The sequence below is a fragment of the Suricata suricatta genome, chromosome 16, assembly GCF_006229205.1.
Source record: "Suricata suricatta isolate VVHF042 chromosome 16, meerkat_22Aug2017_6uvM2_HiC, whole genome shotgun sequence".
Classification (NCBI taxonomy): domain Eukaryota; kingdom Metazoa; phylum Chordata; class Mammalia; order Carnivora; family Herpestidae; genus Suricata; species Suricata suricatta.
Genome location: NC_043715.1, coordinates 15941385 through 15964934, shown reverse-complemented (window position 1 = coordinate 15964934; position 23550 = coordinate 15941385). Strand labels below are relative to the sequence as shown.

The window sequence follows — 23550 nt, the reverse complement described above, 5'->3', positions numbered from 1 at the left end:
TTTTACAGGTTGCAAAGTGTATTTGGTTTTTTAAAAAATGAAAAAATATATATATACTCTGAAGTTGTATCTATCTTTTTAAATAGAGGTTTCTTATCCAGTGATACCTCTGATCTTTTAAAACGGTACTTAACATCCATCACACCATTGTTTTCAGTAAATTCATTTCATTTCAAAAAGAATGGTGAAGTGAAAGGTTGTGATTTAAATGCGGATTTGGTACTATAATGGGACTTCATATATTTTTCTTATATGCATTAACCAATGTACCATTAATCTTGTATACCAGTTTTCTCCCCGAGCTACAGCTTGCAGTGTGCAGCCTTTCTGGCTGAGGCAGGAAAACTTTAAACATAGCAAGGAAACTTATCAGCCCTGCTCACTGTTCATGTGTTGCCAGACATTTTCTAACAGATTCTGTGGATTTAATTGTGAACTTTTAAACATTCAAATTGGTAAGATGACCTGGTTTTACTCTATATTCACTGGGTTCTGGAATATTTTTTTCTGGAATTTAAAATTTTAAATATTGTTTAAAATTGTATCAGATGATAAAATATGAAAAACAATTTTATTGCAATATTTCACTTTAAATCCACAAGTAGAAATTGACTAACTGATTTCTTTTATATCTTTTGAGATTGTTTTTTTATATACTTGATGAATCTATATAGAACTAAAAGTCTGTTTCTTCTGTGCTTTTTAACATCTGTTGACAGTAGATCCAGTTCCTTTTAAAAGCTGAAAAAATGTCAGTCAGGTTTGGAAAAGAACACTTGCTTTTAAATAATGCCAAACTCAGTTTCAAGTTGTTTTATATATAAATATCAAAAGTTCTTGAATTTGAATCACTAATAGAATGTTGATCCTCCGTTTCTCCATATATTTGAGAAAATCCTCTCCAGATAAATTAAATTGAAAGATATGAGTTGAAAAATCATAAAATAAGAGAATTAACCAAAGGAAGTATTCCGAAGTAATAAATTCTTATTAGATCGAGAAGTTCTTGACATCATAAAGATGGTGAAGAGAGTAAGGAGGTAACATTGACAGTTTTCTTATATTCACATACAGAAAGTTTCTATGGCCAAAAACCAAATCATTTGTAATTTTTTTTATGTAACTTTATTTTTAGTAACCAATATTATACTCTTATTCTAGAATTCTGTCTTACTGGTAAAATAGTTTTTGTCATATAACATTATAGGAAAGAGAGTTTACATTACAGAGTATTTACTATAGGGAAAACAGTATATATCATAATAGAGTTGCTTTTTTATTTAATATATTAATATCTTTAGTGACATAACTGTCAAAAAGAAGGAGATGGAGTAAATTATCAGTTACTCAGTGTTTCCTAACCAAGAGACTTGACGTCTAGGGAAAGGAACATTAATTTAGATTTCTGTGAGTTTTTTTTTAATCTATACATTTGCTGTTTAAATATGAAATGCATAAAAATGATGACTCTTGATGTAGTTAATTCTTCAGAGTTTTGAAGGAGCCGGATTGGCTGCTCTCAGGTATGAGGGCCTGGTGGGAACAGACTTCTAGTTCTGCCATAAAGGTTTGTGTTTCACAAGTTCTAAATCAATTTAAATTTTAAAATTTAGAGGCTGGGCATATAGGTGTTCATGTACGTTCTTTATTACTTAATTATTAAAAGTGTGTTTCTCAGATTCGCCAATCTAGATTTTTTTTCCCTTTACATATTACTGAGGGAATGAGTAAACAAGGTGCTGCTAATCCACAATCCAGAATAATGAGTAAAAGAGTATCTCTCAAATCTTTCTCTGCCTGTACACTTATTCACACTTTTACATGCTCCCATCCGTAACATCTTTTTATCTGATGTGTTCCGGAGTTGGGGCTGGGATAAAGAGAGATTACTTCTACGCCACTTCTCTCCTCTCTGTGGGCCAAGTGTCAGAATCTGGGAGATGTAGTTGAGAGTCACTAGTCTGCAATTTGTACGCTTCATTTTTTAAAGAACCTCTGCTTTCGTTCCACTAGAATAGTAGTTAAAAGTTCCAAGATTCAACATGTCAATAAGTTTTAGAGATACAGAACCTCTGAACAATATTGAAAGTTCTCAGCAGTTAAGACAAAGGCCATTTTCCTAACAAAAAAGTTATCCAAATGAATTAAAGATATTTTTGGCAAAATAAGGAGTTGCTTAGAAAATGCAGATTGTAAAAGAATTCTTTTTTTGGGGGGGGGAGATTTGGAGGGATCCTATAGTATAGGTTATAAAGAACTAAAATGCAAGTTTATTTTAGGAAGACTAACAATTACACCAGAGTTTGGGGAGTTTTTGCAAAGAGATATAGCAGGCAATTTTCTTAAATAACAGCTTTATTGGTATATAACACACATACCAATCAAGTATTTTCTTAACCTACTTACATGTTTATAGTTTTTAATCCTTAGATTTACTTAATTTAATTAACAGAAGTCTTCACAGAATTGAACAATAAGCTTTCATCTTCATTTTAAAATCTTGATTACTTTCTTATTCTATCCTAGACTCTCTTTCTTCATTTTGGGATATGGTATTATTATATTGATTAGTTTATAGCAAAATCTTATTTTGCTAAGGTAACTGTTTCAAGTTTCTTTATAATTTTTATTCTAATTCTTGACATAAACAATGAGTTAATCAAACATAAGTTTTATAATTCAGCCAGAGAATCTTAAGAATAACTAGTTAGTGATCCTTTTGTTACTTGTTTTTGTAAAATGGTTTCTTTGAGTAATTATATATTAATACTTCTAGAAGTAATACAGTCTCAGGACACTTTTTAACATGTGTAGGTATACACATAGATTAGGCATGTAAATAGAAATATCTGCTGAATATCTCTACTCTTTAGATAACTAGAGGTTTTTAAAGGCTGTAATTTTAGTTAATAACTTTACATCAAGTGATCCATATAGTAAGCTTTTCTGTTGGAAGAGAGACTTATTAAATAGTGCTTTGAATTTTGTGGCATAGCAATTAATAAATCGCAAGTACCGAACAGGCATTTGCTATACTGAAAGAACCTAATTGAATGCTATTTATATTAGAGGAGAGGACACTAGAAAGCTAAATTAATGTCCTGTGATTAAAAAAGAACAGCTATGCTTCTGTTCAATTTGTTTCAGACATCTTAATCATCCAATAAAATCATAGGAATTTCTAAACCATCCATAACAGCAGACTGTATAAAAAATGAATTAAAGAAACTGTAAGTTACCATTTTTGAGTTCCTAATCTGTAAAGGAATTGTGCTGGACAATTTGCTTATCATCATATCTCAATTCTTCTAGGCACAAGATACCTCTCTCGCTTCTTTCCTGCTGGGGTCTAAGTTTTCCTCTTGCTATTGTACTTTAGAGAATTGTGTGCTGTTACTTCACTTAAGGAAACTATAGTTCCTAGACGACGCAGTATTTAGGATATTGAATTGGAAATGCCATATGCCCCTTGAACTCAGCAAGTTTCAAGATCTACAAAGTAGGAATATGGGGACGCCTGGATAGCTCAGTCATTTGAGCATCTGACTCTATTTTAGCCCCAGATCATGATCCTGGGGTTGCAGGATCAAGCCTCACCTAGGACTCTGCACGGAATATGGAGCCTGGTTAAGAGTCTCTCTCTCTTTCCCTCTGCCCCTCTCTCCTGCTTGTGCATGCTCTCTTGCTCTTTCTCAAATTAAAAAAAAAATGGGAGTATGATTTCTAGAAGAATATTAAGTTTTGATATAAGTGATTCACAACAACAGAATTACACAGCCCATTGAATTATAACTTATTTATTAGTGTTAGAAAGTATTTATAGTTATATAATTTGCATTTTCTTGAGTTGAATAAATTTTGAGAGCAAATTTGTCTTTGATTGCTATCCTAGGTTAACTAGGCAAACATACTTCAGAGTTTTGGCCATTTATTTAGTATACTATTCTTAAAATTAAACTCAAAGCTCATAGGCAATTCACCTATGTAACCTATATATTGATGTGGTGAGCTAAACTGTGAGTTGATCTTGGTTATTCCATTTGGCTATTTCTACTTTTTTAGAAAACAGGACCACTTGAGAAGGAAGTCAGATTCTAGTTACAGACATGTTGCAAGTAGTTGTAAAAACTCTGCTCCTGGGGCACCTGGATGGCTCATTTGGTTAAGTGCCCAACTTTGGCTCAGGTCATGAATTTGCAGTCATGATCTGCATTGAGCTCTAGCTCACATACATCTTAGAGCCTGGAGTCTGCTTCGGATTCTGTATCTCCCTCTTTCTCTGCCTCTCCCCCACTCCTGCTCTCTCTTTCTCTTTCAGAATTAAATAAACATTAAAAAAATTTTAATAAAAAATAAAAGCTCTACTCCTTATTCTGTTTTTTACTGAAATTATATAGTAAATCTAAATATATACATTTATACATATAGAAATATGTGTGTATATATAGACTTATATTAACATCTGCATTATTAAAATGAAAAGCATAAACAAACTTGGGCCATAATGTTTAATTTAGAAACAAGTACCAATTCAGAAGGCTAACTGTATTATGAATTATCATTGACAAAAAGTACACATAGCTTGTTGATTTATTACTCAAATATTTACTTTTCTACTGTCTTCTTGATAATTTTTAGCAACATCTTTATAAATAATTGTGATTTATTCTGTTTCTGAAAGAAAAAAGCACATTTTTGTATTACCTGAGCCTATAGATTAGCATTTTATGACTGCTCACAGATTTTCAACCTTTCATAGACAAAATACATACATAAAATAGATACAGTTTCTATCTGTATATATTTTGTACAATTTCACATTAACAAAGTAATGCACAGAAATGGGCTTACTTTCTTATATCACCAATAAGATTGATAAATAAAAGGTGTACCATACTAATTGCCATAAGTAATTGTTTTATAACAATTAGTTGTATAAATAATACTAATAAAGTTGTATAAGTAGTACTCCAGCTGGGGCAGAAGTGAGGAGAATGATTAGGATAGGATACAACAAGAGATTTCACCTGTTTCTGTTACTTTTCTTCTCTTAAACATAAAATCACATGTAGTAAAATATTGACATTTGTTAAAATATGAGCATAGTAAACATGTGTATTAATTTTCAATATTTCATAATTTAAAAAACACCATGTGGCAGATGATTAAGTCAAAATGAGGCACCTGGGTGGTTCAGTCAGTTAAGCGTCTGTCTAACTCTTGATTTGGTCTCATGTCATGATCTCATGATTCCTGGGTTTGAACCTCTCATTGGGCTCCACACTGACAGTACAGAGCTTGTTTGGGATTCTTTTTCTCTCCATCTCTCTCTGCCTCTCCCCTACCCACACATACTCTCTCTCCCTCTCTCAAAATAAATAAACTTAAAAAATATAAGGTAGAAATTATTTTTTAAAATAATCTCTCTCTCTCCTCCTTTTCCTCCCTCCCCCCATCTCTCCCATGCTCACACTTTTCTCAAAATAAATAAATAAACTTAAAAAATTTTTAAATAAAAACCAAATTGGATAATATATACCTAGCACATATCTTACACTGTGCTTAGATACTTAGGGTTGAATAAGACAAAAGATATATTTAAAACATTGCTATGAATGTCAGGATACTTACAAATTTTATAAGCATTTAAAAAATTCTTATGAGCATTTTATATTTCAGGAAGCATTCTTTAATAAATATTCTCTGAATATATTAATGACACTCAGACAAGGTCAAAATAATTATTTTAGGAGAATTCATATTAAAAATAGAATAGTTGGGGTGCCTGGGTGGCTCAGACAGTTAAGCGTTCGACTTTTACTCAGGTCGTGATCTCACAGCTCATGAGTTCAAGCCCTGTGTGGGACTCTGCGCTGAGGGCTCGGAGTCTGGAGCCTGCTTTGGATTCTATGTCTCTCATTCTCTCTGCCCCTCCCCTGCTCACACTCTGGCTCTCAAAAATGAATAAATGTTAAAAAAAAATTAAAAACATAAATAAAAATAGAATAATTATTTTGTAGCATTAGAACGCTGACCGACAGTTTTTTGGACTGGGGAAGAAAAAAAATGGTTTCCAATAAATCAGTAACAAGCGTTTCAGCTTCAGCAGCAGTGCTTATTAATTTTTAAAATAGAGCCTTTAGGATCAAATATTTTATGTAGTTTAAAAGTGAAAATTGGTAACTTTTTCTTAGGTGTATAAAGAAATATGTGAAAGTTGGCCTGAGAAATGAAAAGATTCTTTTGCTGTTAAAATACAGATATGTCTTTCTGCTTCAGTGTGTTGGTCAGAGCATATTCTCCTCTACTCTGTAAGGGAATTTGGGTAAAGGCACAGCCTAAAAACATCTGAGAGAGAGAGAGCATTCTGGCTTATGGATTGGATTGCATTAGTAAACAGGAGAACAAATTGGTGAATATGAGTTAACAGAAATTTTGGATAAGAAATTTTTCCACGTGGCATTTATTTGGATGTTGATAATTTAATTTTTTTAAAGTTTGTTTTAAAACATTGCTTATTGTGGCATGTAAACTTATGTTGGGTGGGAAAAGTACAAATGGGAAATTGAAATTGTTAAACATGTAAATTAAATGATCAACCCTACAATTTTTGTTTTTTGCTTTTGTTTTTGGTAAAGTAATCTGGATTGCTTATTTTATATGCTGGGATGCTAGTTGTTTTTTCTATTAATACACTTAACTTGCATTCTAGCTCCGCCATTCAGAGACAGGCATCGTGTGGTGGGTTGTGTGACAGTGTCTGTCAATAGTGAAGACAAATAGTGCCAGAGACACTTAACCCATCCAATCTCACCCAGGGTATAGGTCGGTCTCGTTTTCAGACTTCTTCATAAGTCTTTTTTTCTTTCTTTCTTTCTTCCTTCCTTCCTTCCTTTTTTTGTTTCTAAATAGTGGATTGATACTGATTGAAACTAAAAACTTTTTGTAAAGTTTTAAACTTTACATTAATACTATAAGAAGAAGAAGAAGAAAAGTAGAAAACGAAGGTTGGCATGTAAGGTGTTGACAAAGCAGGTTTGCAGCCACTTTGTGTGTTCTAGATTTTTCAATCCCTTAGCAACATGAATGTTGTTGGCCTTATAATTTTTTTCTCTCGATATCTTTCTTCTTTGATCTGAAATTTTGTCCTTGTATCTGGTGACTTTTATCAGGCAAGATGTTTAGATTTGAAGTCTTGTTACCAGAAAGAAAATGAAATACTTAAAAAGGAAACTAAGGTTGAACAATAAGTGTTTTAGACCAGAAGTATCTGGATTGTTTTTTAAGATTATTTTCTGAACAGTCAGTGGTTTACTCCTTCTCCGTTCCACTATTGGTTCACTTAAGCACACTTGCAAAATTTTATGGCTTTTGTTTATGACATTTAGGAAGCTCAAATGATTTTGCCCTGATGCTGGAAAGTTATAAAATATATGTGCATTTTTAAATGCTAAGGATCACATTTTCATCTTGGAAGCTCTGTTAAATGTCATTTCTGTCACATCTTTTAAATTAGTGAAAGGTATTTGTTTCTCGGGACTTTAAAGAATGTTTCCAATTTCAAAGCTTTCTATAAAAACTTTAGTTAGTTCCATATGAAGTGTCATGACTTTTTTATGGTGTTTTAAGCACTAAAATGGTATGGTAATTAAAATAATTTCTGGTTCAGAAATCAGGAATTAATAGTTCTTAATTTCAAAATTTAAGCAAGGAATATATAAAATCTACATGAATTTCTCTGTATGGTAGCATTTAAAAGTCCCGTTTTCATCTTTCTCATCAAAGTAATAATACTTATAAATTCTAGGGTATCCAGGAAGGCATTATCTGCCACTCTTTTTTATCCCAGCTACTTTGAATATTCATAGTGAACCTTAATGATTTCATCAGTTCTTAAAAGCATGTAAGAATATACAACTTCAGTTCACCATCATTACTGTACCGTAAATTACATTAGTAATTTACTCATGCTGATAATAGACTTAGTAGATGTAGACATTGAACACTATGTATGTGATACTTACATATTTTAGAGTCAATTTATTGTTTCGAAATTGTAAGTGTCTATTAGTAAATGTAGAAATGGTTTCCCCTTTGGTTTACCATGTTCTCTAGTCACAGAAAATGTTATAGAAAATAAAATTCCTCTAGTTTCAAAGATAATTTTTTCATAGAAGAAAAAATGAATAATAAAAATTTATTTACATGTTACCTTGGCAAGAGAATAAGGTTAAGAAAAAAATTTAAGAAAACCATAACTTTGTGAAGGATTGGTAAGGGATTTAAAGAACAAATAAAATTATAAAGATATAAAATAGAAATACATTATGACTGTTCTGCTTAGTGAGAAAATAAAAGCAGTTATTAAAATTTTTTTATGTTGGAGTTTTTTATTTTTAATATATAGCAATGAAACAGTCTGTACATTCCTAACAGATAAAAATGGAGACTCAAAACCAAAAAAGAAGGGAGAAGTAATTAGCATATTTTGTTTATAACAACTTAAAAAGAATATATAGATGAGGCAGGATTACATTACATTTTAGTTCTACAGACTGTCAATTAAGCTGTTTCTTGACATTTAATGATTTAGTGACTGAAAAGTCTTTGTAGATATTTTAAGTACACTTACAGTACTCCCAGGAATGTTTTTTAGTGTTTTTCTGGGACTGCTTGGGAATGAGAAATTTGTGTTTAGAAATCTAAAGTGTTTTTAATGTCATTTATGCATTTTTAATAGATAATATTAAGGATTTTTTATTCTTAGTAAATTTATGGATTAATACACAAGTAGATAATTTGGCTTATATATAGTTTCAAGAAAGAAAGTTATTAGCACTGGACACGCCTGGCTGTCTCAGTCATTGGAACATGCAACTCTTGACTTGGGGTGGTGAGTTGAACCCCATATTGGGGGTAGAGATTACTTAAAAATAAAATCTGTAAAAAAAAGAAAGTTATTAGCACACTCTTTGTAGAAATAGCAAATAGTTACCTTGAAACTCTTAAGTTACTTCTAAACCCTTCCTGTATCAGGTAATGCCTTTATAGTAATAATATAAACACTTTGAGTAGAACATCCTTTTTTTAAAAGCCTGACATGTTTATCATGGGCACATTGGTACATTTGTTGGCCAATATAATTTTAATGTAATTCAAAGTATGCACCAAATATTGGCTTCCAATTAATTTAATAAAAAAATTTGAATTATTACAGCTCAGGTCTTGATTTCAGGGTCATGACTTCAAGCCCCATTTTGGGCTCCATCCTGGAGTAGAGCCTACTTAAAAAGAAAAGTTTAATTTTTATTACATGCAAAACACTATGTTAGATATTGGGAGGGTCTAGGAAAGATGTCCATGTTCTCAAGAGGTTCATAGTTCTCCACTTCACCCCTTCATTTGGCAACGTTGTTACACTTGGGTGATCTCTTGCTAACCAGAATGTAACATCTTTATGTGAAGGAATTTATACATCATTATCATCTTCATCAATATCAACACTAATATTGTTGTAAAGAGTTTTATAGTTTTAAAAAATTGTCTTGTTAGAGTCTTAAAATGAGTAGAATCTTTGTAATTTAGGCTTATACTGAGATAGCTTTAAAAAATAATACTATTAAATGAGAGTATGCTTACTGCTGTCTTTTGACAGAGTTTATGTTTTCAGTTTTATAGTTTTGTGCTAATGAACTTTTTTATTTAATAAGTGTGTCCAGGAAACTGCAGGTAAAATATAAAAATTATATGTTAGGTGTCCAAGGAAAATGTATAGAATATTTTAATTTATGTAGGGTATGAGATCACAGTTTGGCATACCTGTCCCAGAACAGACATTTATGTATGATTCTATCAATTGGGTTTTATAACCATGACTGTTTTGATAAGATTTGCAAGATAAAACCATATATACCTATAGAGCAATGCTAGGCAACGTCTTGCATATTAAATTCATGAATATACATGACTTGCTTTTGAGTTCATGATTGCTTTTCACCAGTACTTTCCATCTGTCATGGACAGGGATCCCTGAGATGTTCATATTCTACGTTCTTATTGCATGGTACTTAGATTCAAAAAGGGGTGGTGAGGGAAGCTGCTTCATAGAAATACACGTTCACAGCATTCATGCTGCATGTTTTGTGTGTTCCACTGCAAATACTGCATGCTGCATACTTTTATTTCTCTGAAGTTGAAGAACAGAAGCTTATACACACACACAAATTTAGTTTCAATTTTGCCAATAGTTGGAACAGATGGAGGAATGTTATACATAATACCTTTTCTATTTTTAAACAATTTTTATAGTATTTTTCAAAGAAAAAAAAACAAGGAAAAAACTTGTTTATTTAAACCCAAAGTGGCTACAAATCAGCTCCTAAACTATCACTGACATTAGCATCTAGATTTTGTAGTTTTTACAAATCTTTTAAAATATTTATTTACTAAGAAAACATTGCATTAATGCATGATACGAAATTGATAAATTTTTCTTTAAATTGGAATGCAGTTTAAAGTGACTGAATTTTCCAATTTCAGCTACTGCATTTGACAAGGATACAAACTGGAAAATGGAACTGGTATCATCTTATTGCTCTAGATTCTTTGACTTATGGTAGTTGGGAAAAATATTACCATCTGGCATTATGTAGATCAGATCATTAATGGCTAATATTAATTACTGTGCTCTTCAGCCTTGATAGCAGTGAAAATTATGGGTGAATTTAGCAATTTCAAATAACTTAAGTGTTCTAGCACATGTTTCTAATTTAAGAACCATCTTTGGCACTTGGCTTTTGATGATCTAAGCATTGGCATTCTTAACACTTCACTCTTTACATCATAATTGATAAGAATATTGAAATTCCAGTAACTGCCCATCATAGTTTTAAGTTTTATCCTACCACTTTAACACAGTGGCATACTTGGCTATAGATAAAAACTAATTTTAACTTTAAACATATATTTTAGTTCTCTGTATTTTTAGTTTTGTGTGTGTATGATTATTAACCTTTCCATATCGTATACAAGATCAAATGGTATTTCTAAAATTTTAGAACTGACAACTCCCGACCTTAACATTATTAGTGTACCTCTGAGGTTGTGCTGTGTTAAGGGTTAAAGTAGTATTATTTTACAACGAGCTGTTCTGCCAGTTGCCACACGTTTTGAAAAGCTCTACTTAAATCTTTTTTGCTAGCCATAATACATAAATGGCTTTTACAAAAAACCTTCCCCAGGACTAGAGGGTTTTTTTGTCTAACTCTTTTTTGTTAGACTTCAGTCAATAAAAGTTACTGCCACCCATATTAAAAAATTCCCTAAATAGTTAAAATCAAGCAGGCCCTTTAAAGAGAGAGGAAATGGATAGTGGTAACCAATGGCTGAGTGTGTAATTAAGTACACTGTAAGAAAAATCCATCCGATAATCAGTCCTTACTCTGCTTTTCATCCTGCCATAAGGGATGGATTTATTTATTTTAGAGATCATGGTTGTGAACTGCCATTTCTAACTTGTGCATACCCTCAGTAGGTAACTTCCTTGTCTTCCACAGCCCAGCATATTCCAAATCAAACTTTTTTCACTTTAATTCTAGATTTTACAATAATCATAGTGAGGGTACCAGTTCCATTTTGCCTCCAATTCAGTTGATTATATATTTTTTCTATTTATTTCTCATTTTATAATTGATATCTGGAATAATCAGCAGCTCTTTTCTCATTTATTTTCTCATATTTTTATTCCAGGATTTGCCTCTGAAGCAGGGAGTGTCTGCATTAAAAATGACCTGTAGTTCTCTGCTTCATAGGTTAGAAACTTATTTTAATATTTTGTGGCTAAGCACAGTCCCACTTTTCAAATTCTATAATAAATTATTTAATTGGCATTGAATGTGGACCACAAGCATATATTTCATATTGGGGTTTTCTTTATTATTTTAAATGATTAAAATTCAACAGAATATCCAGCTGAGGCAATAAAAGCTTTATTCTTGCTTTACAGCTTTAAACATTAAATTATATTTTAAAAATCTATCAATTATAACACAAGTAAAATATTGCTATTTGGACATTTTTTAAAATTGCATTTTTTAGGCTTTGTATTGCTTGAAGCATTTATATTCTAAAACTTAACCAAATTCCAACTATTCATTTTGGGGAAAAACAATCAGTTCACAAATCACATTTTCAATGGGACTGCTAGCCAGCATAGGTGAAAACATGTATAGTGTATTTACTCTTAAATTGTACACCGCAGATGCTTCTTCAGCTCCCTCCTCTTCCTCCATGGGCGGTGCTTGCAGCTCCTTTACCACCTCTTCCAGCCCTACCATTTATTCTACCTCAGTCACCGACAGCAAGGCTATGCAAGTGGAGAGCTGCTCCTCAGCCTTGGGGGTAAGTAACAGAGGGGTAAGTGAAAAGCAGTTAACCAGTAACACAGTCCAGCAGCATCCATCAACACCGAAGAGGCACACAGTCTTGTACATCTCACCACCACCTGAGGACTTGCTGGATAACAGTCGGATGTCCTGCCAGGATGAGGGGTGTGGATTGGAATCAGAGCAGAGCTGCAGTATGTGGATGGAGGATTCCCCCTCCAACTTCAGTAACATGAGCACCAGTTCCTACAATGATAACACTGAGGTACCTCGTAAATCACGAAAACGAAATCCAAAGCAGAGGCCGGGGGTCAAACGACGAGATTGTGAAGAATCTAATATGGATATATTTGATGCCGACAGTGCCAAAGCACCTCACTATGTGCTTTCTCAGCTTACCACGGACAACAAAGGCAACTCAAAAGCAGGAAATGGGTTGGTATTCACATTTTTTAAAGTTCTATCACCGTTGTGCAAAACAAACAAACAAAAATAAATCATTCCCCAGTTTTCGTAATTGCTCAGCTTAAGTTTGAAAATAAAAGCAAATACTGATTTTATCATGGAAGTACAGGAAGATTTGAACTTAAAATTACCAAGTTTCACTAAAGGAAAACATGAATAGATTTTAGCAATAAGTATCTTATTATGGATATGATAAAGTAGTAGAAAATAATCTGTTTTGAAATAATTTTAAAATTTCAAATGGATTTCTATTTTAAAAGGATTTAAAAATATTTTTTAACTCTTCAACTCCTGTTTTTATTTTTTATTTTTTATTTTTTTAATAGTTTATTGTCAAATTGGTTTCCATATAATACCCAGTGCTCTTCCCCACAAGTGCCCTCCTCCATTTTATTCAGACAAATAACTAGCAATGTAATGGCTGTAGTTAAAACAACACAAAACATTCCTAAAGGGCTAGTTTGTTTCATTCCTTCATGTTGTCTCCCCATATGGTTCAACTCATTTACATTTCTGTAAGGATTTGACTTTCTTTTATTTGATGAAAACAAGAAAAAAGTACATCAATTTATGTATTTATTTTAAACTTTTTCTTTAATACATTCTCCTGACATTTAAAATATATATATATATCACTATCATTTTTTCCCTGTGATTCTGGGTTTATGTATTGGAAGCATGAAGGAACAGGATCATGATACATATTTGAGTTCTCATTCATCTCTGCAATTTCACAGCACTGACTATAAATATATTTGCAAACAAATATTTCAATGGCTATATTATAGACTATTTTATTGCTGTAGTATAGAATACTATGACTTATTTTTAACTTTTTAATTCTTTTAGTACTTCTATTATATTGCTAGACTTTTTAAGTTACATTTTCCTATTACATTCAATATCATTTGATAAAATTTAATTCAGTGGATTTTAAGAGATTACTATTTTGGGAGTATGGTCCTTTAATTGACCCAGAATCTCCTACAATTTCAGATTGTTAAAAAGAATGATGCAGAAGCTTTTGGTTTACTACTTGATGGCATCATTCTTATTTTTTAAGTTAGTAATCTGGTTGAGTATTATAGAGAGTATTCTTAATGTATTAAACATTTAAATGTTTTTTCTTTTTATGAAGTCCAGATTAGAAAACTATCTAAAAGAAAGCAAGATACACCTTTTCCCAAAAGGTTACCATTACATTACAGAGCTAAGTTCAGAACATATTTGTAGAAGTAGTAGCTATAGAAGGATGCTCTGAAATGCAGTAACACAGTTTTAAAAGGCTCATGTATATCTGTTATTAAATATGCTTATGCATTTATTAGGGTTTCAATGCAAAAGGTTTTTTTTTTAAGTTCCAGAAGAGAGATTTTCATTTTTATACTGAAGTAAATATTAATGGTCCAAATGAAGAACAAATATAATTTTTATATAGGGTTAGTCAACATGTGTCATTTGCAGTTTCTATTAAGAGATCTCTTGACCTACATTTTTTCTGCTTCTGCTTTTGTATGATAGATATATCTTAGAAATGATTTGAGTTTACCCAGGGAAAGTGTAATAACATTTGTCGAGACAAAATCTCTCATGAACTAATTCATGGAACAGACACTCATCAAGCAGCAGAAGAAATGTCCAGCTTCTTAGGTAATGGAAAAATGTTTGACACTAGCAAATAGAAGTAATGGAGGAAGTTTAAATTTTGAATTTATAAGAACTATAGCAAGGAAGGGATAAAGCAATTTGTAAATATATTGAAAATAGGCTTTTAAAAGCAGTTATTAAGAGGATCTCAAGCTAAAGTCCTATATTCTTCAACAAGAAAGGTGTTAGAAACATGAAAGAAATTCAGAAATCTTTTGAGGGATAAGGTATATATAGCCTTAGATCTAATAATATGCCATAAATTACAGTTTATATAATACTAAAGTGTACGAAATGTACTCTCATACATGTTGTAAACAGCAATTTGTTGATTTCCAAGATGAAAATAGCATTTTTGTATAATTAAAATGTTATATAAAGGAGTTTATTATAAAACAGAATCCTTTAAAAAGGAACTACGCAGGAAATTCCTAGCCATGTTCTTAAATTCTTCAACTAAATGTCCTGAGAATCAGTAGCCCTGTGTCTCTTCTAGATAGTCCTGAAAATTATGATACAATGTAATTAGAAACTCCTTTTAGGCATTTTATAGTGAAAACTATTTTTTTGCAGCACACTACTAGAAGGATATGTAACACAAAGGAATTAGAATCATTTTTAAGACTTCTGAATAGAATATACCAAGACAGAGGACTTAACTTTTTGGATGTAATTTAAAAGTAAAATCCCATATGATTAACTGTAAGCCATTGTGCCTTAAAAATTACGAATTTCAGTGACTTCTTGTCTAAGAATTAGTTGACCTTTTCATTGTTTTACATGTCTGAAGACCTAAATATATATGTATTCCATCCTTACATTTAAGCCTTAGAGAATAAAAGTACTTTTAAGGGCTTTTAAAAGTATCATTTCAGGAATTGTTTAGTTACATGGGCTATTCTTTAAGCCATAATGTGTATACTTTGTCAACTCACTCATCAGTCTTCATCCCAAATGAAATATTTTGTTTTACTAAAGTAATAAAATTTGTTTTCATCTATTTATCCTCATAAATACTAGCTTGGCTAGCATAAGTGAATATAAAAACTGTTATCTTGCCAAATTCATATTTATATGCTAAATTTTCCTTATATTTCAAACTAAAATGTTCCCTTTTCTATTATAAAATTAATAGATATTAATTACAAACATGCAGAAAAATAGAAAAAAATAACCCATAATCTAGTCATTCAGTACAACTGCTATTAGCATTTTACTGTATTTTTTTAGTCCTTTTCAATGAATATTTAGAATATTTATAATTTTTACATAGTTTCAGTAAGTGAATATTTTTGCTTTGATTTTAAAATAAATATAAAATGATACAATTATAGAGTTTCATATGTAAGGGACTGCACATTGTATTGAGAGCAAATGTTTGAATTTCTACCTAGAATGATGAACAGAAAAATAGGATTTGTTGCCCATTGTTCCAGTTTCAACTCAGTACTTTGATTCATTGAATTTATTCTTTCAGGGACTTTTAAATGACTTACATGGGTAATCTTTGACTTAATTATGTGAGACTTAACATAAATGGCAGTCCTTAGCCGGTTAGGATTCAGTCTTCCTCATCTTGATATTATAGGAACTCTTTTTATTCTGCTTCCTTTTGTCTCTTTTTCCTATTTGCCTTCAATGACAACTATTTTTTCAGCACCTGCGGGTTCAGGAATTGTGAAAGGTTCAGGGAATATGAAGGTGACGGAGCCCAGTACTAGCCCTCAGAACCCTCTCACTTACCTAGTCAGTCTTACTGCGCATTCCTTCTCTTCTCCGTCCTTTGTCTCTTTCCTCACTATTAGGTTCACCCCAGTGCCTGGTTCCATTGAGAGTACAGCCTTTCTTCTTTTTCTTATTGATGATAGAGGCCACAACTTAGTTAGAGATGGAGGGTTAAACATTAGGGCAGGATTAAGGCTTCTTAGCCACTGTTGTTTTTTGTTTGAAATCATAATGTTCCTCCTGGAACCTGTTTGCTTTTGCAGATTTTGTCCATCATCATCTCTTAGCTCCTGTATTTTCAATGTGAATTGTACAGAAAGCATTATAGGCCCTGACTCTATTTTAAAATGTATATGGATAATTTTAAATCTATTTTAAAACTAATAGTATTGTTTTGTATTTGTTTTATCACATAACCACTTCATTTTAATCACTTCAGATTAAATGTGTTGACTTAAAGTCCTAACCACCATTTGAAATATTTTTCTTTGAACATACATTCCACATAGCAAATGCATGATAAACAAATAAATATTAGAAAGACAATTTTAAAAAATAGATTGCCTATCTGTAAAGGCCAGATTATAAAGATTTTATTTATTTAATCTTTTTAATTATTATTATTTATTTATTTTTATAAATAAATTTTATATAAATTTATTTTATTTTATAAATTTTAATTCTTTAGTCATGAATAAAAATTATTTAGGTGAAAAATTATACCTCTAAGAAAGATTGTAGAGTAAATCTGATTTCCCAATAAAAATTGGGTCTCTGATTTTTTATTATAATTTTTTCAGAAAAATTGTACTGAAAAAGAGATCTGAAAAAATACATACTACATGTACTTTAGATTGTTTATTTTTAAGGTCTTTCATTTCTTTTTGCTACTTCGCTTTTCTTTTGCATTGCAAGTCTGATTTGAAAATAATGGTAGTTTATCTTATAGCTTTATATTACACTCACATCTATATGTAATTTGTTAAATTTATTTTGACTGAAGTGCATTGTGAAGTGACATTAGCTATTCTCTTACCTGTTATTCCCTCCCTGTTCATTAGGTTCAGTCTTCCTCCCTTCCTCCTACCACACATACGTATTCTTTGTCTTCCCTGTCCAATTTACTTTCTTTATTTTTGCATTGTATAGTTAAATTTTTTTAAAAAATTTTAAGAGATACTTTGCTTATGGAATGTATCTTCCCTTAGGCTGTGTTTTATTTTGTTGTTAGGATTATCTGTTGTTTTTAATGTTACTGCCTTTTCTGTTCCTTCCTTTATCTTAAATGACTTTTGTAGAGAAAAAAACCCTCTTCTTGATACTCTTTCTGTGTTGTGCTTTGACTTCTCAGAACATTGGAAAACCAAAAAGGCAGTGGAGTGAAGAAGAGCCCCATGTTGTGTGGACAGTATCCTGTTAAAAGTGAGGGAAAGGAGCTGAAGATAGTTGTGCAGCCTGAGACCCAGCACCGAGCTCGGTACCTGACCGAGGGTAGCCGTGGCTCAGTAAAGGATAGAACACAGCAAGGCTTTCCTACAGTAAAGGTACTTATTTTATTTAGCAATATACAAAGAATTTTCACTAGTTTTCTTACTAGTTGTTTTATTTTGAACTATCAAAAGCTGCCTAAAATAGATGGTAGAATTACCATATATAAGGGAAATTAAAGCAAGTCTGACTGAATAACTCCAGTATTGTTGCTTTAATTTGAATTTTAATTTAGATAAAAGGGGAGGCGAGAATGTGTTCTCAGTAATACTTGGAAATTACGAATTATGTTCCCCTTATATTTGACATTGGTAGCAACTATATTCATTTCTTCCTAAACTTAATATTTAAGAAGAAAATTTATAGTGTATTCAAGGAAATATTATAGAAATTAATATGGACTTGGAAAATAAGGTTTTTGAGATGGCTAAAGGAATCAGGACAATTCATCTCAGAAAAGAATTAATTGATAGATAATTCAAATCCTCAGTTTGAGAACTAGGATATCAACTGATTTTTCATCTTTTCAGAATTTAGGTTAAAAGAAAAAAAGGGGCTTAAATTTCACCCCCTGGGAAGCTTTGTTACAAAGAATATTTCTTTTTGAAGATAAACTAAAAAAAAGTGTGTGGGGGATGTTTAACAAGTGTTTCTACCCCTTGTAAAATATTAAACGGAGGAATTCTGACTAGTCACACAGTAACTTCTTGTTAAACCCAGTTTGTGTAACTATAGTATTTACTTGGATTGCCTTTCATTTTAAATTTTATTGAAATAATGGTAGAAATTTAGGATCAGGAAACCTATTCATGACCATTAATAGGGTTGGTTAATAGTCCCATGTACAGTATCATTCCCATCCCTCTGCTACTCATGACACCAACCTATCCTCAATCCCCCACGCTCGGGAGAAATACTAGGTAAATGAGAAATTTAAGTAGTGCTTTGTATAAATAATTGGTCTAACCAGGCATTTTGATAGTTTGTTCAGTATTTTTAACCCAAATTGCTCTGACTTTAAGTTATGCTTTGTTTAAGAATTCCCTGATCAGAAGTATTATTAGATTAGTTGTCTGTGATAGGGAGTGAATTCCCCTTTAAAGTTTATTCATTCATTCAACAAATATACACCCCTCTACGTGCCAGACACTATTCTAGGTAATGCTAACGGTTTAGGTAGATTGTTCATTTGTCTACTTATTTCCCTCATAATATCATTTCACAGAGATATTGTTATACTGGGTTACAAAAGATGTATAGTGAATCTTTTAAAGTACTTTGGGGTACATTGTACAAGTTATTTTTTGTGATTTTTTTATGCATTCTATATTAATAGCTTCAGTATTTAATTATAAACATGAACAAAAATCAGCATTGGCTTATAATTTATGAAAGCTTGTTAGAGACCTGTAAGGATCCATATAGATCCTGGTTTGAACTAACACTTTTTCACACCATGATATTTTGGCCCAGAATTTCATAATGTTGTGTGTGTGTATCTAATCTATGCAAATGAGCTACATTTCCTTATTATTTATATAGTTGCACTTCAAATACTTTTCTGTTCAAATAGCTTTAAAAAAGTAAAAATTCAGTATGTGTACACATTTGATGATGATGATAATGATGCCACTAACATAGTTTAGTGAATTTTCTGTTAGCAGTGATGGTAAATTTTGAATAACCCACATGCTTTGGCAGTTCATAAATCTACAAATACCTAAAGGACTGTGTATTCATTTGCATCTGGTTGTACAAATTAATTATAAGTGACAATTTATCATCAAATATAATATTTTAATCAAAATGTGATTATTACAGAATTAAGACTTATGATTTCCTGCAAGAACTTGGCCAACTCCTTTTTGTGAAAATATTTTACTTTTGGTTTTCTTGAGGATTTAAATTATTTCTTTATTGTTATCCAGTTATCAAGGTAGAATTTGGTCTTAAATGTTTGACAGATTATTTGAAAAGCTAATTAGAGTTTATGTTCCATGTTATCTCACTCCAGCTGGAGGGCCATAATGAGCCAGTAGTGTTGCAAGTGTTTGTGGGCAATGACTCTGGTCGAGTGAAACCACATGGATTTTATCAGGCCTGCAGGGTAACTGGGCGAAATACAACTCCATGTAAAGAAGTGGACATTGAAGGCACTACTGTTATAGAAGTTGGCCTTGATCCAAGCAACAACATGACACTGGCGTAAGTACTTAGTAAAAATTTTTTCAGTATACATAACACGTTTGCAGTGGGCAGGAAAAAATTTTAGTTTCTAATGTAAAGAAGAAGATTCTGAGTATTTTATTAAAATGTTTTAAACATAACAAATATAAAAATAGATTAATGCAGAATGGTAATTCGTCAAAATGAACTCTTTTGCCCTTTGCCATAGAATTACCCTGATGAAAGGAAAGGAAATAAAAGCCAGGTGGAATAATGGCTTTTTTGGATATAACATGGACTGATTTGTTGGGATTAATAAAAGTAACAATAAAAATAAAAACTATAAACAATTTGATTTGCTCTCCTTCATTCTTAGTATTTGCATTTGAGACCATTCATGATACCTTGACCCATCTTGATTTGAAAAAGCATGATGCTGTTTTAAATTCACCTTCTATTTTTGTTTTCCTATATTAAAAAAGAATATGTGGGGCGCCTGGGTGGCTCAGTCGGTTAAGCCTCCAACTTCAGCTCAGGTCAGATCTCACGTTTGTGGGTTCAAGCCCCGCGTCAGTCTCTGTGCAGACAGCTAGCTCAGAGCCTGGAGCCTGCTTCCAGTTCTGTGTCTCCTTCTCTCTCTGCCCCTCCCCCTCTCATGCTCTGTCTCTCTCTGTATTAAAAATAAATAAAAATATAAAAAAAATAAAAAATAAATAAAAAAGAATATGTACTGGAAATATGTTTTTTTTTCCATCGTATGCATTTTCATTGCCTAAAATATTAGAAGTGTTAATTTAAAAAAAAATTTTTGAGGGAGCAAACCATGAAAGACTGTTAAATACTGAGAACAAACTGAGGGTTGATGAGGGGTCTGGAGAGGGGGAAATGGGGGATGGGCATTGAGAAGGGCACTTGTTGGGATGAGCACTGGATATTGTATGGAAACCAATTTGACAATAAGCTATATTAAAAAATTTTTTTTTCTTAAGCCTTTGTTAAGGATTTTTATCCTAAAGTTGAACCATAACAGCAGCAAACATATTGATGACGGATAGACTTAGGTTGTAATTATTTGTATTGGATAGCTAATGACATTTCTCTATTTAGTTTTCAGTTTCCTTTTGAAAGCCATTTTAAGAGGTTCATTGGAAAAGAAAATTTTTGAAAAATAGTAGACTTGTTTTTTAACTTTTGAAAATTATAAAAATGTATATAATGGAAGAAAGGAAAGAAGTTACTGGTTATAAAAATAGTACGTATTCATTATAAGTTGAGAATACAGAAAAATTTAAAAAATGAATAAAAATTAATAATAATAATAAAAAGCTAAGAACATACCTCTGAAAAGCCAACTTCTCAAAAATAACCAGTATTTTAATATGTATCTTTCCATCCTTTTTTCTGATAAATTGAAATAATACTGTACCTACTGTTTTATAACCTTGCTTTCACTTACCATCAGCATCTTCAATATAGTAAATATTTTATGGCATATATTTTAATGGCTATGTAGTGTTTCATTTTGGAGGGAACAGTTTGCTAGTTTTTTTTTCTCTAAGTAAAATTCATTCTTTCTATTTTAATATCTGAATTACCTGCAAAAATAAAGAGGTTATATTTATCTATTTGATTATTTATATATTTCAAGTTTATTTATTTTGAGAGAGAGAAAGAGCAAGCAGGTGGAGAGAGGCCAGAGAAAAAAGGGGAAAGAGAGAATCCCAAGCAGGTTCTACACCAACAGCCTGATATGGGGCTTGAACTGAAGAACCCGACATCATGACCAAGCCAAAGTTGGATGCTTACCCTACAGCCACCCAGGCACCTGCATTTATATTCTAAAAATAGCAATTGGGGCCCCTGGCTGGCTTAGTCTGTAGAACATATGTATCTTAATCTCAGGGTCATGAGTTTGAGCCCCACCTTGAGCATAATTTAAAAATTAATTAATTAATTAATTAAAATAAAAAAATGGCTAGGATGCCTGGGTGGCTCAGTTGGTTAGGTACAGAGCTCTTGACTTTGGCTGGGGTCATGATCACCTGGTCATGAGATCAGGTATATATGTGGGGCTCCGTGCTGAGCGTGGAGCCTGCTTGACCTTCTCTCTCTCCCTCTCTTTCTGCCCCTTTCCTGCTCTCACTCTCTCTCTTTCTCAAAGAAAATGGCAAAAGTATCTCTTATAAACTATTACTTATGTTCGGATTTTGAAATAGTGATTTTACTTTACTATTTTTTGCATTATTATTGTAAATGAAAAGTTGTCATGATTAGAAATTATGAATATTGAGAATTTACCCTTCTATATTTTTTTAATTTGGAATCTTAAGATTGTATTACATATTCAAAAAAATATGATTAAGAATATTGTGCTGTTTATATGACAGAAAATATTGGTTAATGTATTTTTTTCTGTGTTAGGGTGGACTGCGTAGGGATATTGAAATTGAGGAATGCTGATGTTGAAGCCAGAATAGGAATTGCTGGTTCCAAGAAAAAAAGCACTCGTGCCAGATTGGTTTTTAGAGTTAATATCACAAGGAAAGATGGCTCCACTTTGACACTGCAAACACCCTCTTCTCCAATTTTATGTAGTAAGTAAGAAAATATATAATAAGAGTTTTGTTTTCATTAATTTTTAGACATTGCTAAATTTTGGATGTTTTGTAGACTGTAGCTTGTAAGCATGCAAAATTTGAAGCATTTTAAAAGTTGTAGTTAGATTTTCTAGATTACAGGTGGATAATTTCAACTTAAATTGAAAAGATATGTAGCATTTTATAGTTCCTTATAATTATCCCATACTAATTTTAAAGGTACTTTGAGGGACACCTGGCTGGCTCAGATGCTAAAGCATGTGACTCTTGATATCAGGGTCACAAGTTTAAGCCCCATATTGGGTGTGAAGTCTACTTAAAATTAAAAAAAAATTTTTTTTTTAAGTGCTTTGAATGGTTTACCTGAAGTAAATTGCAAAGCCAAAGGATTTTTTTTGCAGCACCTTCATTGTATGATAAATTGCTGTGCTCCTAAGTTTATTTTGTATTAGAACATTAGAAACATTTAGATAAGCAGAACTTTGTAAATATACAGCATTTGGAGTTCTGATTATAAATTAGAGCATTAATGTATAGTTTTTGGAAGTGGGAATCGAAATTGTTATTTTGCTAATCTTGGCATAGGAAGTAAATGACGTATGTGTATGTATGTGTGTGTTTAAATTTAATCATATTGTAGTATGTGCCTCACAGTATATTCTGGGTTCCCATAATGAGTATTATTACAAGTGATAAATAGAAAATTTTTTCCTTTACTGTATGAATTAAGAAGATTTTCACTGAGTATAATTTTCTTTGGCATTGCTTCATTGTTATTTATACCTGAATTCAGAAGAGCAGAATAGACTCTGTTCTATCCAGTTGAATTTCCTGTTGGGTTGTTTTGGGTATTATGACCTTGCTACCCCTAGGACAGTTACAGAGCCTTTGTAATTGTATTTTTGTTTTGTCACATTATTCATCCTTTGTAAATTTTAGTTTCCCTTTCTTTCTTTTTTAATTGTTTTATGTTTTTTATTTATTTTTGAGAGACAGTGCGAGCAGGGGAGGGTCAGAGATAGAGGGAGACACAGAATCCAAAGCAGGCTCCAGGCTCTGAGCTAGCTGTCAGCACAGAG

The 23550-nt window shown here is 31.8% G+C and overlaps 1 protein-coding gene across 11 annotated transcripts in view; it reads left to right on the top strand.

Moving 5' to 3' along the window:
* The window catches only part of NFAT5 (nuclear factor of activated T cells 5), a 173276-nt gene that overhangs the window by 112221 nt on the left and 37505 nt on the right, over window positions 1-23550 (top strand). For 4 of the 11 annotated variants that reach the window (XM_029924538.1, XM_029924539.1, XM_029924541.1 and 1 more), the window contains 4 exons: window positions 12260-12818; window positions 17572-17764; window positions 19723-19913; window positions 22296-22468. In XM_029924538.1, the coding sequence (XP_029780398.1) occupies window positions 12260-12818; window positions 17572-17764; window positions 19723-19913; window positions 22296-22468 (1116 nt within the window). Of the gene's footprint in view, window positions 1-1479; window positions 1568-5963; window positions 6826-11748; window positions 11811-12259; window positions 12819-14389; window positions 14499-17571; window positions 17765-19722; window positions 19914-22295; window positions 22469-23550 lie in introns of those variants that run through there. The other 7 variants (XM_029924543.1, XM_029924546.1, XM_029924545.1 and 4 more) reach the window with 7 other exon arrangements.